Source organism: Octodon degus, unplaced genomic scaffold (genome assembly GCF_000260255.1).
Source record: "Octodon degus isolate 3935 unplaced genomic scaffold, OctDeg1.0 scaffold00015, whole genome shotgun sequence".
Taxonomy (NCBI): domain Eukaryota; kingdom Metazoa; phylum Chordata; class Mammalia; order Rodentia; family Octodontidae; genus Octodon; species Octodon degus.
The window spans coordinates 1,093,628-1,112,626 of NW_004524591.1; the positions used below are offsets into that span (position 1 = coordinate 1,093,628).

General features: G+C 41.3%; 1 protein-coding gene across 1 annotated transcript in view; it reads right to left on the reverse strand.

Annotated features, from left to right (window-relative positions):
- Dock4 (dedicator of cytokinesis 4) overlaps nucleotides 1-18,999 on the reverse strand; it is a 452,226-nt gene that overhangs the window by 38,787 nt on the left and 394,440 nt on the right. The window contains exons 32-35 of the mRNA XM_023709867.1: nucleotides 17,583-17,668; nucleotides 12,788-12,883; nucleotides 11,909-11,969; nucleotides 7,860-7,953 (exon numbers count right to left, since the gene is read on the reverse strand). Coding sequence (XP_023565635.1) covers nucleotides 7,860-7,953; nucleotides 11,909-11,969; nucleotides 12,788-12,883; nucleotides 17,583-17,668 — 337 coding nt within the window. The remainder of the gene's footprint in view (nucleotides 1-7,859; nucleotides 7,954-11,908; nucleotides 11,970-12,787; nucleotides 12,884-17,582; nucleotides 17,669-18,999) is intronic.

Genomic DNA, 18,999 nt, shown 5'->3' on the forward strand with positions numbered 1-18,999 from the left:
CTGCGCAGTGAGATTCTGTATCAAATACTTAAAAAATAAAATAAAATAAAATAAAATAAAATAAATAAAAAACCTAAAATTGGTGTGTGGGTGTGGATGGGGAGGACAGGATGTAGCTGAAATTTAGAAGTCACAAAGAAGCCACAGAAGAGCTGAAGAAGACAAAAAGGAGAACAGATATACAAAAAAACTAGCACTAGAGTAGGGATGGGGGGGGGGACAGAAGTATAGAGAAGTGTTAGATGGAGTGCGTCTGTGTGTGTGTGTGTGTGTGTGTGTGTGTGTGTATGTGAGAGAGACAGACAGACAGACAGACAGACAGAGAAAGAAAGATAGAGCGAGCACAATCACAGGGGAGTGCTGTGGTGGGCTGTGTGCTATGATGCCCCTGGTTGACCCAAAAAATACACAAAGGAGCAATTCTCTATTTATACACAAGCAGAAATAATGGCTTGTGGACTTTAAGCAGAGCCAACAGAGAGGTAGGATTTAACAGAACAATTGCCATTCTACAGGTCTTTTCTTGAGCCATAAAAGCATGACCAAAGAGATCAAGAATAAAAATTGAAAAATTCACTGTCAATGATGAAGGACCATATAATTTTTTCCTCTAACACTGTAACAATCAGCCGTTTTTTTTTTTTTTTCCTTTTTTGTACCAGGAAATGAACTTACAACCTCACACATGCCAGGGAGGCGCTGAGCTATATTCCCAGTCCCAGCTCATTTTTAAAATTAAATTCAATCAATAAACCTTTCTGTTACTAAACCATTACCCCATACTTGTCTCAAGATACCCAGGTAGTTTTAACAAAGTATCAATTCAGGGCAAATATTTTTTCCATTTATTTGTTATAACTATAGATAAAGTTCTAATATAACCTCCAGTTTTACTATGATTTGGCCATTTCCAGGTACAGGTAGGATAGAATAGCATAATAAGGATAAAATAGAATAGAATACTAAGATAGGCCACAACCCTGACAGCTCTGCTTTTGTCTCTAGGGACACAGGATATGGCCTTTTGTTTCTTCAGTTATGTTTGGTGAGTTCAGTTTCCTGGTTTTAATGTTTCGTTTCTCATCTGTGACAGTCTTTCAATCCCCACCCTTTCGTTTGCGCGCTGTTACTGATAGGATCTTCCTGCAGACAAATGATCATGTTCTCCTGATTAACACCTCCGATGACTCCCAGGAGCTGAAACAATAAATTTAGGCTTCATGCAGGCAGTTATGAGCTGGCTGCTAACAACCTCCACTGTCCCTCCTCAGAGTTCACGTAAGAAGGAGCCAGCTAGGGTTGGGATCAAGAAGCCTCAAAAGCTGCTGGGTTTCTGGTTCTAATAGTTGGAGCTGCAAAACCCAGTGATCAGCTTTTTAAAAAAATCTGTCTGTCTGTCTGTCTGTCTGTCTGTCTGTCTGTCTGTCTGTCTGTCTGTCTATCTATCTATCTATCTATCTGATACAGGGTCTTAATGATTAACTTTAAAAAAATATTTATTTATTTATTTGGTACAGGATCTCGCTATGCAGCTTTGATTTGTAGTGATCCTCCAGTCTCAGCCTCCCCAGTAGTGGGATTACAGGCATGTGCCACCACACCTTGTTTTAGTGGCTGGCTCAGTGCACCTAGGATTCTGGGGCCAGCACAGCATGTGGTACCAGGGATCACACCCAGGTCCTTGCTCTTGCCAGGCAGGTGCTTAGTCCACCAAGCTATCTCTCCAGCCCTCATTATCAGCTTTTGAAGATGAAGAAGATGCCTTGGATGCAGAAGCAGTCGACACAGAGAAGCTGCCTGCAGGGACAGGGACAACTTCTCTTCCAGGAGTGCCCTTCCCTCAGTAGCATGGAGGGAGTAACTCAAAGGACCATGAAGGTCAAATTCCAGGAGGTGCTGGGGGCAGGCGGAGTGGGGAGTTAGTGTTTAATGGGCTCAGAGATTCAGTTTCAGAAGATGCAAATGGCTTTGGAGGTAGATAGTGGTGACGCTTGTACAACACGAAGGCATCAAATGCCACTGAACGGTACATCTGAAAATGGGTTGAGATGGTGAATTAGATGTTATGCATGTTTTACCACATTTTAAATAAAAAAAGGGTTTCCAGCTCCAGTGCTACTTTCACAGTCCTGCTTGTCCCTGGAAAGGCTGGGGATGCCTGGGGAGTCAGACAGGAGTGGCTTCTATTTGAGAGCTGGGGAAAGTAAGGAAGCATCGGCAGGCTGCCAGAGTCAGCTGACAAATGGCTGAACAGGGACATGGGAAAGTGTGAAGACAAATGACAACAGCTTCAGAATCTGATCTGGGAAAATGGTGACACATATCTGAGAGAAATGGCGAATGTGGAGGACACTGTAGAAAGTATTTACTAAATGAAAGCAAATGGTGCTGTACCTCTGAGGGGTAACATAATATACCAGTGAGGTTGACTTTGAATATAATTAATACATTTTAAATGTTTTAGAGCAACTCTGTTCTCTCTCTGTCCCTCTGTCCCTCTGTCTCTCTGTCTCTCTCCCTCTCCCTCCCTCTCTCTCCTCTCACTTCTCTCCTCTCTTTGTTTCTGGAGCTGACAGGGAGCAAACCTTGGGCCTTGCACATGCTAGGGAAGAGCTCTGCTGCGGAGCTACAGCTTCAGCTCCTTCTATAGAGACAGAAAGTATGTACTAAACAGGGAAGAACTTTCAACATTCACTCTTTTAAAAAGTGTTTATACTTTTAAACAAAAAGCATCACCACACAACTAATGATAGACCATTCTGCTATTTGGAGAAGTGCATCATGAGAACAACAGCATGAAAAAAGAAGTAACATAGAAGTGTGGAGATGAACTCAGGGTAGGAGGCATTATCACCCCAACACTGGAAAAGAGCCGAGCCTTTCAGACAGGAAGTTTCCCCATCGATTTCACTTTCTTCAAGGAGACACAAAAATAAGGACATGAGAGAAGAAAAAATGTTATGTGGGGAAAGTACTGATTACTTATGACTTTGGGGAACATAAAACTGCAAGTTCAGTAAATAAATTTTAAAAAGCCCGTTCCTAAAATAACAGACAAATTTGGAGCTTAAGAGAACCAAAATATGAGTTACATATCAGAAATAGCTTGTCCTCCGTTCCCTCTATCATTTCTTATTTTATCATCTTTAAAATTAAACAAGTCTACTAGGCTGCTTCCTCATGATTAAGGCTTTACCAATATTGAAGGAAAATCTATCGACCTGGTGCTGAAGTTCAATTAATGAGCGCATGCATTAGTGATGTGTTGGGATCTCATATTGCTGGGCACTACTTTAAGAATTGAGATGACTAAGGACAAGAAAAGGTCATCACTGTCCTCAGAGAGCACTCTCATTGGAGATCTTTGTGTCTCTCTGTCTCACCTACACGTATATCTTATGCAATATGTAATTAATAACAGACATAATGGAATAAGTGCTTTCATGGAAATCTGAAAACAGAATAGAAAAAATAAGAGATGGAAAGAGCAGCTCAGCCCCCGGGGGCGGGGCGCTGGGCACAGACTTGGCGAGGGAGGGGAGAAAAAAGTGCAGGAGGGGAGACTTGAAGGCCAGAGCAGGAAGGAGCTGGCCCTGAAGGGGAAGCGAGAGCATGTGGTCACATGGCAAGGCCAAGCAGGTGCTGGTCAGTTATCACAGGCCTGATAAAGAACCTGGGTCCCACTTTGTTAGGTATATAAAACTGACAACAGAGTTATGGTTAGGGGAGGCATTGGGAATGTTTCCTTCAAAGGGCCAGACAGCAAATCATTTAGATGAGGGCCATGTGTCCTATCCAAACCACTCACTTCTCCACTGCAGCAGAGAAGCAACCACAATATACATCTTAGCAGGCAGTGCCGAGTTCTTTGCATGCTTGTGTCTGCAGTGCTGGGAACTGAACTCTGGACCTCTTACATGTTAAGCAAGTGCTCTATCACCAAGGTGGCGCTGTAGTCCTGGGCTAGCATAGCAAAGAGGGAATGAAATTTTGAAAAAATCAGGTGGCTGGCCTGAAAATTGCCGTCACTGATGTCTGGTCTACAGGAACTCCAGGGGTGGCTAAGAAGGAGTCCAAGCAAGAGATGATGAAGGTCTGAGACAGGGAGAATGAGACCAAGAAGAAAGGGCACTGAAACGCTTTAGGAAGCAGAACCAACAGAAACTCATGAGGGAGATCAAGAGGAGTCATTAAGAAGATGATACCAAAGATGTCAGTCTGAGTAACAGTGGAGTCACAGCTAGAGGCATGTTTACATTTCTGGGAACCATTGCAGATGGGATTCCTTTACTCATTCAAAGTTGAGGGAGGGGCTTGATTCAAGTGGTCTGTGGGAAAAAAGCGTGGTAAAAACCAAGGTTCATAGCTCCTAAGTTCAACTAAAGGGCCTAGTTAAGTTGGAGCGAGCACATTCCACTGTCTTCCCCAGTAATTGCAGTTGGATATCCTTGCCAGGATACAGAGTGCAACGACTGGAGGATTCGGAGAAGGAAATGAGCAGGCAGTCTGGGAGGACCTCAAAACTCAAAGAATGATCATGGTGTTGTCAGTTCTGCTTTTCTTCTTTGTCTCCTGCATTTCCAGGTTTAGACATCCCACCTCCTGAAACTGCAAATGGGAACAGGCAGCCAAGGCTCAGAGACAGCCTTTCTAGTCAGAGAAGGGAGCGGAAGACTCGCTGTGGGATGAAGATCATCAGACTGCAGGGTGCCCCCGGGTGAGGCCAAGAAACAGCAGCACAGGGCAGTGGTGGCGGGGTGGGGTGGGCAATGCATGGCAGCAGTGGCTGTCGGGAGCGCATCAAGGCATGAAGAACATCTAGCCGCGGCTTTACAGCCAGAGTACTGGCAAACAGAGTCCCGAGGAGACGGGAAGAGTAGGGGGAGCCCAGAGGGGAGAGAGCTTGAGCAAAGGATGTTCTAACTTTGCATGTGAGCCGCTGAGTTCATCTCCAGGTAGCACATTTGTACAACGGGTCACGCTGGGCACAAGCAAGACTCGGAGACGCAGGCAATGCTGGATACCACTGTCAGGTCCCACAGCTACTACTAATGAGACACACAAGCAAATCTAGAAGAGTGGACCAAAGGCTACAGAACACATGCCAACTCCTGAGTTGCAACCTGCAGGGCAGGGGGAGGAGGTTGGTGGGTAGCTCAGTGGTATAAGTACCTTCCAGGCAAGCACAAGGTTCTAGTTCAATACTCAGTACTAAAAGAAGAACAAAACAAAACAACTTAAAGAATGTGGTTCACAGCTTGAGACTTTATCATAACCAGGCTTAAATGTTAAATGGGAAATGTTACACTGGAAGATTTTTAACAAAATCTGGAGTTTCATAATATTCCAAACATCCAGAAAATAATCCAAAATTACTTGACCTTCAAGAAATCCAAGAAACTGGGCCAGCCAAATATCTCAGCAGATTAAAGTGCCTGTTTAGGCAGACGCAGCAGCTGGGGTTCGATCCCTGGCCTGCCGTGCTGGCCCCACCTGCGGGGCATGCTGAGCTGGAAATTGAGACTGAGTGTGGTGGCATCTGCTTGGAACCCCAGCTCTTGGGAGGCTGAACTTGTGAACACAGGACAATCATTATGAGTCTGATCTACATAGTGAGACCCTGTAGACCCTCTAGACCCTGTATTAAAATATCCTGCCCTCCCCCGCAAAAAAAGAAATCAGGAAACTAAACAACCCTTAAAGGGAAAAGGCAATTAACAGACACCAACCCCAAAATGACTCACATGTGCTGGAATTATAAACAAAGGACCATGAGGCACTATTATAACCACACTCCTCGTGGTATTTGTAAACAGTCAGATGACTGAAAAGTTAGAAATTCATTGCAAAGAAATTGAAGCTATAAAAAGAAAATAACCAAGTGGGAATTTTAGAACGGAGTAACATAATTATTCTGTTCTAAACAAAACCAAAAGAATTTACTAGAAGGGCTCAACAGCTGGGTGGAGATGACAGAAAAGAATCAGCAGACTCCAGCATGAGCCAATATAATCATCTAGTTTGCACAGCAGAAAAAGAAAAGGTTGGGAAAAATAAATGAACCGAGTATTCAGAATCTATGAGACAACAGCCAAAGGCCCAATCATTACATTATTCTAGTCTCAGCAGAGAGAATTGATATAGAAAATATAGTTGAGAAAGTAATGTTTGAAAATTTCCCCAGTTTGGTGAAAGAAATGAATTTAAGGGCTCAGGAAGCTCAGCAAACTCAAAGCGGCAAGACAGAAAAACAGTCAGGTCCACGCATATAATCAAACCACTGAAAACCAAAGATAAATTCTCGAAAGCAACCTGAAAGCAGATACACACTGCCTCAGATGAGTCATTTCAATGACTACCTATTTTGCATCAGAAACGATAGAGGCCTGCAGATGATGGACAATGGTTTTTGTACTGAAAATGAAATTATTCACCTAGAATTCTGCACCCAGCAGATGTACCCTGCAGGGATCAAGGGGTTCTCTGACTGGAATCTGGAAAACGGCTGGGTCTTTCGCCTTGATTCCCAGCTGGGTGCTACTGGGAGCTGATAGAAACTTCAAGAAGCAGGGCTGAGTGAAGACTTTAGGTCACTGGAGTGTGCTCCTGAAGGGAACTGTCGGATATCTTTCTTTTCCTTTCTTGTGTCCTGGCCCTGAGGTGAGTGCCTTTGCTCTGGTTTGCCACTTGCTCTCTGCTATCAAGTGCTGCTTTAGCATCACAGGCTCCAAAGCAGTGGGGTCAACCACCCAGGGACTGAGGCCAAGATTGGGAGCCAAGAACCTTTCTGATTTTTAAGTTATCAAGGGTATTTTGTTACAATAATGGAAAACTGAGTAACAAAAGGTGCAGGAAACACATTCTTAGATGAAAGAAAACTAAGAGAATGCTTCATCATTAGGTCTCCTTTAAAATAAAAAAAAAAAGTTCTTCAGATGAATGAAAATGATAGCAGAGAAAAACTGAGCTCTTCATGAATGAAAACAGAGTAACAGAAATGACCCAGTCAGTAGGTAAATGTAATAGGCCATTTTCAAATTCTTTAAAATATATTTTACATGTTTTAATAAAAATATATGACATAATTAGATATCTAAAATAGGCTTTGCTCTTTAAAATAAAAAAATGACATCTGATAAAGTTTTTAATCCACGTAGATATAGTACCACGGCATATATAACACAATGTGGGAAGACACTGGCATCTATGTGGTTGCATAGCTCCTATATTTAACTTGAAATGCAAATATCCTAAGTATAAGTAAATTATAAAAGTTAGATATATATTTCCCAAGAGCAATCTCTAAAAAATTATGCAAACACATACAGTGAAACAATAAAGGACTTAGAATAGCAGTGACGAACCTATAACACACATGCTGCAGCTGGCCCATTCTTACCATTTATTTATTTTATTTTATTTTTTGTATTTTAGGGAAGAGTCTACAGGGTGTTCAGGGTCTCACCACTAGATTGGACTCGTAGTAGTGAACTGCCTGTTTATAGCCTCCCAAGAGCTGGGATTACCGGTGTGCGCCAGCATGCCCAGTCTCAATGGCTGTCTCAGTGCTCCCTGGGGGCAGGGCTGGCACAGCAGGCCTGGGGGTCGAACCCCCGGCCCCTGCATCTGCTTGCAGGTGCTTTAATCTGTTGTGCTATTTGGTTGGCCCCCTTTCTTGTCATTGAAAGCTCTAAAAGGTTCACCATCACTGACTTTGAAACATTCATCAAATTAAAAATACATTTCAGTTTTAAAGTAGAAACCCAAGAGTCCTCAGCTGTCATTTCAAAAGGTATTATCATGTCTCACGTGTCAGTGCACAGCCCACTTGCCCCAGTTTGAGCCAAACACAGGATTACCTGTAAAGTTCTGTGCTTTGAGATGCAGGTCATAGAGCTTGTGGATGTAACGTATATACATCTCTTCTTTGTTCAGTTCAGTCTTATAAAAGTTCTGTAAGAAAGAGTGCAGGTGTGAGTCCCTGCAGTTCAGCCTCCAAACCCTTTCCTTTTACTTGGATGAAGCCAAGAGAGCTTGCCTTGGGCCAAGAGAACTGATGCATTTTTCCTTGTAAATGTCATTTAAACAAAGGAGGAGGCCTAAGGACAGATTTTCAGTGAAACACTGCCTATGCTAAATATTATCCAGCAATTTCTGGATAAGCTGGTAATAGCTGATTTGTATTTATTTTATTATTTTCTATTTTCTTTTGTTTAGTCTAACTAGCAACTGATTGATAGGCAAAGAAGAGTTTTCTTAATCTTTGAATTTCAAACATATTTTGCTCTAAAGAAAACAGTCTCTAACACATATAGATAAGAATGAGTAAAACACCCACATTCTTGTAGAATTCTCTAAAAAATGTAAGTGATAATTCTCTGTATTGTTAAAGCTGTTATTCTGTATTTTATACTTGTGTTTTGGAGGTAAGAGTTTCCAAATTATGTCCAGAACACAAAGGAACAATAGTTTTTTTTATTTCTGGTTATTATTATGGGCATGCATATTAAAATACTTCATTTTTTAAAAATCTGGGTCTTACAAAATTTTTCTAAAACATTTTAACAATTGTTACCAACACTCCATTTTTACTCACCTGGACACATAGACTATCATTTTTAGGGCTTTTCCATCTTCTTCCTTCCCACACTAGAAAACTACATCAGTTCTCAATAAACATAGTAAAGTCAGCAGCGAACATATATGAAGCTGGATTCGAACAAAAGCAGGATGCATGGAGTCTCCAAATGAGGTACTGAGGTAGATCATTCTCTGTGATGAATTCCCTGAAACTTCTATCCTTACTTATTGTGGTGGTTTTGACTGGTGCTGCTCGGTGTACAGAAGAAGGAAAACGAACAGTGGAGGATGGCAAGGTTTTCAAAGCAAAAAGGCCAGGGATACTACATGTCTCTGAAACAGGGCTTTGGAAGGGTCCAAGCTAGCCAATGTGGTTACTGAGACAGACCCTTCTAACCTCAAGGCATGGACATTAAATTGAATGCTTCATAAAAAGCATGTATCTCTCTATCTCTAGATACAGCTATCTATATCCCTATAGCATATATCTATAGAACCCTGTCTCTAGAGATATATATACAGATAGAGATACATAGATATAGATTTCCATTACCCTTATATTCTTTAGTTTCTTGTAGATGTTGGCATTCTTTCAAAAGCTAAGTAAATAATGCTATTCAAATCTCTCTCATTATAATTGAAATCATTTTAATTAGCAAGAATTGTTGTACCATAAGCACAGTCTAACAACCCCACAGCAGGTTTTTACATTATTAAAGGGTGATTTGCTCTAATAGCTTTCTGGTAAGAAGCTGCTTTTTCAGAACAAAAATAAGCGGTCACTCCTTAAATGAGTATTTTTTCTTTAAAAAAATGTTTGTTCTCCCATCAGCAGATGAGAATCTTTCACATATGTCTAGCAAAACTTGTGACATAGAACAAAACAATAATCACATTTCCTAGTATTAGTCATGTCAGATATTGTGTATTTCTGCCAGCTTAATGCTAGAATTTACCTCTGATCCTATAGGGAAAGCCAAAGCTCTCCGGAAGAGGAACTGATCCTCCCAATGAGTTAGGAAAAAAATCTCTCAAAGGAAGTGAGTACTTGAAGAGAACCATATTGCTGCTAGAAAACATCAAGAACTTTCCATATGGAGTAGAAGCTTAAGAGATTAGCCTCAAAGTGATATATTTGGTCCTTTAATAAGTATTCTTCTGCTGGTTTGAGACCAGAATATCTTTTAAAATGTTACCATTTTCTCTGAAGACTTTTTTTCTTCTTTTGCTATGCTATCAGGGCTAGCCTTAAACTTATAATCCTCCTGTTTCAGCCTCCCAAGTGCTAGAATTACAGGTAGGCACTACCATGCCTAATTTGAAGACTATTCTTGGTCACTGAAAAGAGCATATAAAATCTGGCCTCCAGTGATTACTGCTGGGGCCACTGATTCTACTGCGCCTCTGGCTTATTTCTGCTAGAGGCCATGGAAAACACACTTAGGGCAGTGTGTTAATTCTTTCAACCAGGGAAATGATTTCTTCTAAACCAACTGAAGAAATGAATCCAGGGGCTGAATTAATTTCCTCACCATTACATGGAAGGCCCTTGTGAAAGAGGGTGAAGGCAACAGAAGAGAATTCCTCTGGGAAAATGTCAAGGCTTTGCTTTGAGGTTATTTAGGAGACTTTGTGGCTGGAGGTGGTCAACGGTCAGGGTCAATCTAATGCTTACAGAGAGCACCTCGCTACTAGTCCTAAACAGGGACACACAGGCAAAGACATGGAAAATCAAAGGATGAGGTTCTTGACCATGCTGAATGACCTATAAAGCAGGCAAAAAGCAGGGCAACATGGGAGATTAACATAGGGGACAATCATGTTCAAGGTTAGAAATGATGGTGGGGAGAGATAAATGGAACATGCCCAGTGAGGTCATGGCCTGGACATTGCTGTTGAGTCTAATGACAAAAATTATGGAAGAAACTGCATAATGCATGGTGCAGCCCGATGGAGGGTGTGCAGGGCTCTCTATTTTAGGGACTAATATCGGAGATGGAGATGTCACAATTAAATTACAAATGAGAAGGAAGCGGTGGGTGTGGTAAAGAAGCACAAGAGTTGGATTCAGAGATGAAAAGTTGGATTGCAGAAAATTAGGAAAATGAGTCAACAGAAAATGAAAGTTGTGAGTTTTGAAGAGACAAAACAAATTCAAAAGACAAACCAATGAGTCATGACAAGACTGAACCACTGGGCTGGTGAGATGGCTCAGTGGTCTAAAGCACCTACTCAGAACAAGCTTAGCAAAAGCACAGGGACCGTGGTTCAATCCCCCAGCACCACATGCCAGCCAGCCCCGCCCCCTGGTGGGCTGAGCTGGCCACACACACACACACACACACACACACAAAGAAATAAATAAATTTAAAAAAATTGTAAAAAAAAAAAAAAAAAAGACTGAACCACAGCAGGAAACAAAGCAAAGTTTCAAGGGGCAAACAGAAGGAACAATACAGCATGATCAGACTGAGAATAGGAGCAACTGTGCAGTAGTCAGAGTAGAGGGTGAGGCTTTATCTACTCTGTGAAATGCAAGAAAATGAAACATGATATTCGCACATTTAGAAACGGAGGCACTCATTCTCTTGCATTTCAAGGCTGAGAAGAGGACATTATCAAAGCATTAGTTCACCCTATATTAAAATATGAAAAATGTGCATGGTCATTCCTCTGCTCTGTGGTGGAAAAACCATTTTATTTAATAACTAGGTGGAGGACATTTTGTATAAATTTTGATTCGTTCCAATAATTCTGGTTTAGACTATTATCCTTACATAATATTTAATTTTACTCTCAGAACTGTCCTGCCTAGATGATAAATTATATGGTCATCCTAGTTGTAATGCAAATCTTAGCAATAGTGCTATTGTGAATTCAATCTGCTAAGAAGCCATGAGTGAAAATTAGTGTGTTAAACAGAAAACTGTCATTAGCTCAACAAAAAGATCAGCAATGTCTACTATACTGCAGCATGAGTACAGCTGGAAGGAAGGAGAAGGACAGAGAGAAACTTAGAGGACCTCACTCTCGGGACGTTGAGCTTTTCTCTCAGGAGAACAGCAGAGGGCTGTCAGAGTGTGTGCAGGGTGACAACAGAAGCGGTGTCCCTCGCCACCCACCTAAGCCTACAGCCATGCTGGGGCCTGACTCTCTGGGCTTTCATTCAACTTGGAACTCACTCTCTTTCTTTTAAAAATGTTTCTGAAGTCTTCTAAGAAACATTCAGGGAAGAGAAGCATATTTCCCATTAAAAACATCAAAGCCCAGTATTTCTGTGAAAAATGAAATGTTAAGATCAAAGGAGGAAGGGGAAGCTGGTACTGACCAGAAGGCTAACTGTGCAGCCGATCTTTTTGCCATCTACCTCTCCCATTTTCATGCAGTCCCTAAAAACAAAAAGCAATGGTCAGAATTCACAACTTCATAGAGGTAAGCACAGTTTGTCCTTCTAGGGGGGAGGTGCACAGCAGACATAAGGGCCAGACAGCAGAGGCAATTCCAAAGTCCTAATTAGGAGAAAGGCTTCAGGGCAACCAGAGTCTCCCGAGTAGCCCTCCCAGAAGCGTCAGGAGCCATGATGTGTTTCTACACATCCCCTGGGGTGGGGTGGGGAGGAGGCTGCCCAAGCATGAGCCCAGGGATTTGCTCTTTAAATAAAAACACAACCACCACATATGCAAGTGGGATGAAGTGCTTTTAAAATCTAGATAATATAAAAGCAAAAAATAAATAAGTAAATAAATAAATAAATCTAGTTAAAGTAACAGTGTGAGTCTCATTCCCCGGCTCTGCCCCTTTTTAAAGAGACCATCTCAGTGAGCACAGTGACACAAGTCTATTCTGGGGGCCTCACCAGAATAGCAGGTGGTCTACTTTCTTCACTCTAATGTGCATGAGCCCTGGAGGACTTTCTAAGGAGGTGAATCTACACACCCAAAAAGGTGACTTTTCTTCCATTTAAAGATTGCCAAGAACTGTGGGCACTCTTCCAGCTCAGTAAGACTTTGAAAGAACTGTCCAAAAAATATAATAGAATGAAACAAGAAAGCCCCAGATACAAAAACTCTGCCCTAGCTGGTAAGAAGTTCAGGGTCTGATTATCAATTCTCTGAGTCATTAACTCAAGTGAAATGTTGACTGCATCATAGTATTTGATTTTTTAACTGGAGCCCAGCGTATCGGGAAAACATGGAACTTGCCTTACCTGTAATCTAACAACCTCTCCATTAGACGAGTTACAGTGGCAATTAATGAAACGCCACTTTCCCTCCATGTTTCCCGCTCAATTTTCTTTAGTAGACTGGAAAAGAAAGAACCCAGGGCATTTTCAAAATTTATTTTTATCAGTCACCATGACAACCATTTTACTTTCATCAGTACCTTAAATGCCTTAGCAACCACTGAAACATCTCACAAGTAGCATAATTTGCAAACAATGTCTTACCTAGGATAGGGACCAAATAGTGGAATTCTAATCCAGGAAGCATTGACAAAGCAAATTGATTTTCAGATTATCCATGTCATAAAATATGAATATACGCACATAATCAGATTTGCAAAATAGAAAAGTAACTTGCAGCTCAAAGACAATCGTCCCTAGCTTCTCTCTTACACTGAGGCTTGTGCCTTACCACATCAAACAACACTGCGAAAAGCAAAAACAGAAGTACCTCCAAGTTTACTTCTAAGTAAAATCTTATTTTATTCACAGAAAAATGTTTTCCTACCTCTCAGTAGAATGCATCTTCATCCAAGCAATTTTACTGCAATGCAACTGCTACAGGAAAATCCTTGTACAGGCGGTATGACGTTTCGCGTTTTTCCTCTCACTTAACATTTGCCCACTCAATACATATTGTACTATCTGTGCACTCACTCAACAGTTTCATTCATTTTGTCATTAATCACAGCGGATTTGCTAAGTGGTTGTTCCCGCGGACGGATGCCAAGTCCTGAACCACATCTCTCCCCCTACATTTTCCCTAATCTGAAACACCTTGGAGCAGAGGCACTATGTAAACACAAAATAATAACAATCATAATGATGAGGCTCTGTTTTACTTTCACTTCCCTTCCTGGCAAATTAACACTGTACGTGGCAAGGGCTTGATGACAGAACTTTCCCCAAAGATAAAAGAACACAAGCATGGTAATATGAGGATATTTCCTACTCTTCCTAATTTAATGATCATTTCTGTCTAAAACCTTGTTTTCCTTTCATCTTGACACCAGAAATAAGATCGAGAGAAAATATTTCTTACAAATAGAAACTAAGCATATCATATATGCATTCAATGGAGAAAATAAACATTAAAGAAAAACGCTATTTCGTCAAAGCTTTCATTTATGCAAGGCTGTTCTGGCCCGATGTTCCTGCCTGTCCCACCTCCTTGCTGCCTGTCACCACCTCAGTGCCCAGTCCCGTCTTATCTCCTCTGCTGCTGCCTCTGTGTTCCTAATCATTTGCTGGTTTAGTCAAAATTGCTTCTTAATTAAGGGTAGGAAGGTCAGTACAGAGATTGCACATGGAACAGGTGGCGCCGGCCCCCAGACCTCCAAGGGAAGACCCCCTTGTTTATTTAATATTTTCTTTTAAAAACCTCTGAACAGCACCTGTGTTAAGCCTAAGTGGCAAAATAACATTGAACAAGTCCTCAAAGTGAAAATCTGTCTGCCAAAGCAATATAGAATGATGGAGAAATCTTTCCAAGTGACAGCCCACACCTATATACTTCAGAGCCTTAAAAAAACAAAGAACTCAAGGTAAGTGATAATTCTAAAAATACATGGAGACTTCTTTTTATGAGTTTCATTAATTTGCAGAGCCACCCACTGCTGTATGGAAGCACAGCCACAAAATCCTCTTATCGGAAGAGGCAGAGCTCTGCACAGGCTGTTTTCCTGACTGACTGGAGGACCAAATGTTAGGGCTGAGTCTAGAACCCAATTAGGCTGTGTTCTCAGCCAGGCTTGTTCCTTCTCCCGGGAAGCTTGACATTTTGCAGATTACTGAGGCTATCAGCAAGAGGAAACTATTTCTAGATAACTTGGGTAAGGCCAAATATTTTCTCCTGGGCTACATGCCCTTGTGCCTGTATTGAGCACCTCAGGGACTTCTTGTGACAACATGAAGAGGTGATTTCTCTCTCTAGTTGATAAGGCTGCTCCAGCCCATGCAGTGAGACCCACACACTGGGGAACAGGATGAACCATGGCACCGCAGGGTGACACTGCTCCCCAGGGCCCCTTCTCCTACAGTGGGAACTGAACACAGGGCTTGGGCACTGAGCTACAGCCCCAGCCTTGTACTTAATTTAATTTTATTATTTTTGAGGGTCTTGCTAAATCACTGAATTGCCCAGGCTGAGCTCAAGTTTTGAATCCTCCTGCCCCAACCTCCCAGAGTATTTGGATTACTGGCTTGTGCTGCCGCACCTGGCTGCTTCCCAGGCTAAAACTGCAGGTGGAGAGTGGGATGGGGTTTGATTCTCAGTAACAGGACCCTGTTGCGAACATCGTTCAAAAGCGTGCACACCATAGAATGCAGGTCGTTGAAATAACATGGAGTCACTGAATTAGAGCAGAAGAAAGACCTGAGATGGATGCTGCCTCTCCTGGAGGCGCTCTCAGGTGTCCCAAGACTGTAGTGGCCCCACTGTGTGCTCCTCCAGCATCCCTGCCCTGCACAGGTGCCTGGGGCGTGGGGGTGCTCGGCATTAAAGGTGAACATGTGGAACAGGTAAGATGAGGACAAGAAGAGCTTGACCTGATGCTCTACCCTGAATATTCCATACCGTGGCCTGTGATCTACAATTTCAGGGCTATCAAAAAATATAAATTCCACTGATTTAGAAAGGATATAGTCTGAAGAGATGAAGACAAGGCTAAGATAGGGAGAGAGGAAGGAGGAAGGCACTAGCCACATGTAAAATCTCACTCCAAGGGAGCTATTTTGGCAAGCACTGCACTTTGGGAAGCGGTGAACCACTGCCAGCCTTTTCAGCTTCTGCGCACATTTTAAAGAAATTTTAGACATGAATTACAGAGAACAATGTGAACCTGTAACACAGGGCACCTATTTTTCATAATGTGTGCGGTGACTCACTGTGATCACACTAATTCACTGTGATTTCTATAGCCCAAAATGCAAGTTATTGTTTCTTGAAGCATAGCTATTCACTCTCTTTTCTGAGCATAGGGAGTAATATTTAATTATCATTTTAGATTTGACATATTCTCAATATGCTGATCATAAAAGCATGAAATAAAAATATTTATAGTAGTGTTTCTAGCAATACACTAAAAGTCAACAAAAGAATAAAAATCTCCATGGAATGAATCAGGTCCCTTAAAATAGTCCTAATTATAGAGGCTTAATATTTTAATTATTGGTTTGATTCTAATGTCAAGGTACATCTTCTATTTCAAAGTCACATTTACACAAGCAATCTAAATTGCATGCTATCAGGCCTTTATTAAAGTAGATAAGAAGTATTACAGAACTATGCATGTATTTACCAATCTTGTGAATTTATTATAAATAATTAAACACAAATCCCAAGAGATTCATTTCATTGAGTGCTTTCTCATTTTAGCTCTTTGTTCAGACCAATTGCTAGTAACAGAATTGAGAGCATTTTTCCAAAGCAATTTATTTTATTGGATGAGGTTTTAATCAGAATTCTTGCTAAACTCCAGCTGTCATGAAAGACAGACACTTTGTACACAAGAATGAACAAAGGCTTGGTGAATAATCATTAAAAGTTCTGGTTTAATTATAGTATTGGAAGAAAGTGGTGCTGTTCAGGGTTCAGTACGAAGTATGTACTTATCACTCACTACTACCACATGAAATCTCTATCCCTTCCTGACTTGTCCTTTCAGTATTCTTTGCCCAAAAGCCTTAAGAATGACTCTGCATCAGGCAAAGTGAAATCATTCCAACCTATCAGTTAGTAATTTTTTTTCAAGCCTATATGTTAATAGCTCCACCGCTGCAAATTAATGATCCTAAAATGAGTTACAGAATCTTGAACTTGGTATTTACACTAAAGCACTGATCTCCAGTTCTAGGTGATAACTGAGTATAACAACACACAAAAGTGTATTTTGTAACAGAAAAGCATATTGTTGAATTACGACTGCACTTGTAGAAGAATTGTAAACATTTTCCAGGCTCAGTGAGCCAATTCTTCCCTCAAGGCGAAATACTTCATAAGTATACCACTTTTGAAAATGACTACAGTGCGTAAGAAGCCACAGAGAAAACTAGTGCTGGGCAGTTCCAGAGCACCGACCCGTTCTTGCGTCCTCTCTGGCCATCTGTCCTGTGGGTGAATGCTCAGGACAAGGGTGTGACTGTGACCACACTGTCCTGGTAGGAACACTTCAAAGTCTCCTCACAGCATTCCGTTATTTCTTTTTCCTCCGTACAAATCCATAACACAGAATTTACTAAAAATTACTTGCCTCTCTGACAGCCTAACAACAAATATTTAGGAAGCAGTTAATAATCCTGAGTAAACAATCAGTGTTGATGGATTAAATCAGGTGCTGAAGAACAGACACAAACAAGGTTAATTTTCCGACAGCTAATCAGTCAAGCAGATCTTGCACTGGACAGCACTGCAGACAAACAGGACAATCACACCCCTATCTCCTCTCCCACTTATAACCCTACTTAAAAATCATGATCTAGCAGCAATTCTTTTTTTTTTTTTTTAACATTATTACGGATGAAAAGACTGTGATTTGTTATGTAACACTCATGACCTATTCTAATCAGAGAGTAAAATAAGGAGACATGTCTAATAATCAACAGAATAGGATCCATTTGCCAGGGTTAGGCAATTATCCTTTATTTCACACTCCACAAAGACAAAGCACTCCTGTGAGACTCAAGCTGTCCTTGCGGCAGTCAGCTACAGCCGTTCACAGCAGCTCAGGGCTCACACCAAATCCCCGCAGGAGCAGTGGCTTGAGATAGCCACGATACTTACATACTGTTGAAGAGCTCACGGTACGTTTCATCACCTTTGCCTTCTGACATCAGGCTGTCCAATTTGTCAATTAATTTGGCTTCCACCTGAAACATACAATATTACTCTCATTTTCCTCCCTTCCATGAGTAGGGTTTCTCAGCAAATTAAAAGATATTTCTCCATGCTAGGGAAAAAGCTGTAGTATATTTTTGTGAAAGTGACATCAGCCCCGGTTAATAGCAGCTATCTCTTTGGAATTGTAGGGGTCTAATTTAGATGGCGTTAACATGACTTCAGACTCCTGGCTGGGTAGCTTTCCCTGCTGCCAAAGACATCTATCTATCTGTGATTTAAACGCAAATGCTTGCAATCCTATTTAAACATTTGAATTCTTTTCAAGGACTATAAAAACTGGCAAGTCCTCTTTCTTTTTTCTTTACAACACTATATGGTAAGAGCATCAGCAAACTAGGATGCCCACATACATTAATTTAAATCTTTGGTATGTTTTATATCTGTTTTCCTTCCTAAAACAGTTTGAGGTTGCACTAAATCTTTGCTGAAGATGAGAACTTTTCCTGTCCATGTACAGATGGCAGGCAGATAGAAATGTTCTAAGTCAGCAATAAGCAGTAGAATAGAGAGAAAGGACATATTTCCTGAAAACTGTAGTCAAAACATTTATGTTTTCAAAGATGTAAATTCCTTGGAACTTGAATATCAGAAAAAGAAAAATATTCTTTCACCTATTGGAGGCAGGAGAAGGGAGACAGGCTGAAACCCTCTCTCGGCCTGAGCACTGAAACCACGAGGGACTGGGAGGGAGATCTGACTTTGACAAAGGACTAAGTCCAAGTACTCCTTTAAATTAAAGTGCAACCGAGAGATACAGACAAAGAGGAAGGAAAGTGGGTCCCTTCACCAAGCACAATTTTAAAAGCCCTTCCTTCAATCACTTATTAGTACTCTTGAAAACGAATGTATACGCTGATATGAGTGAGATGCCCACGCTTAAGGTTCTGTGTATGCGATCAAATCACTTGCCTGGTTGGCTAGGACGGCTGTACTGAGGACCTCAAAGGATGGCCACTAACCTGTAGGCAGGTTAGTACGGTGACTATGAACAGACTATTGACCCACTGTCTCTAACTTAAGGGCTTAGCCTGGCAAAGGCAGCTGATTCTTTGTGACACCCAGCTTCGTAATGAATCTGTCTTCTCAAAACGGGAGCAGCGCCATTAGAAACTAAGTCATTGAAAAATGGTAGATTCATCCCTTGGGAATTTCCTTTGTGAGAATTTCAACACTGCTTTATCCTTTAAATTAATTCTCCATTCTTCGAGCTAAGAGCAATAAAACATACTGTGAATCAAGTGCTCAAAGCTAAATCATTCAACAACTGCTATGTTCAGACCACTGAGAGCTCAATGATTTT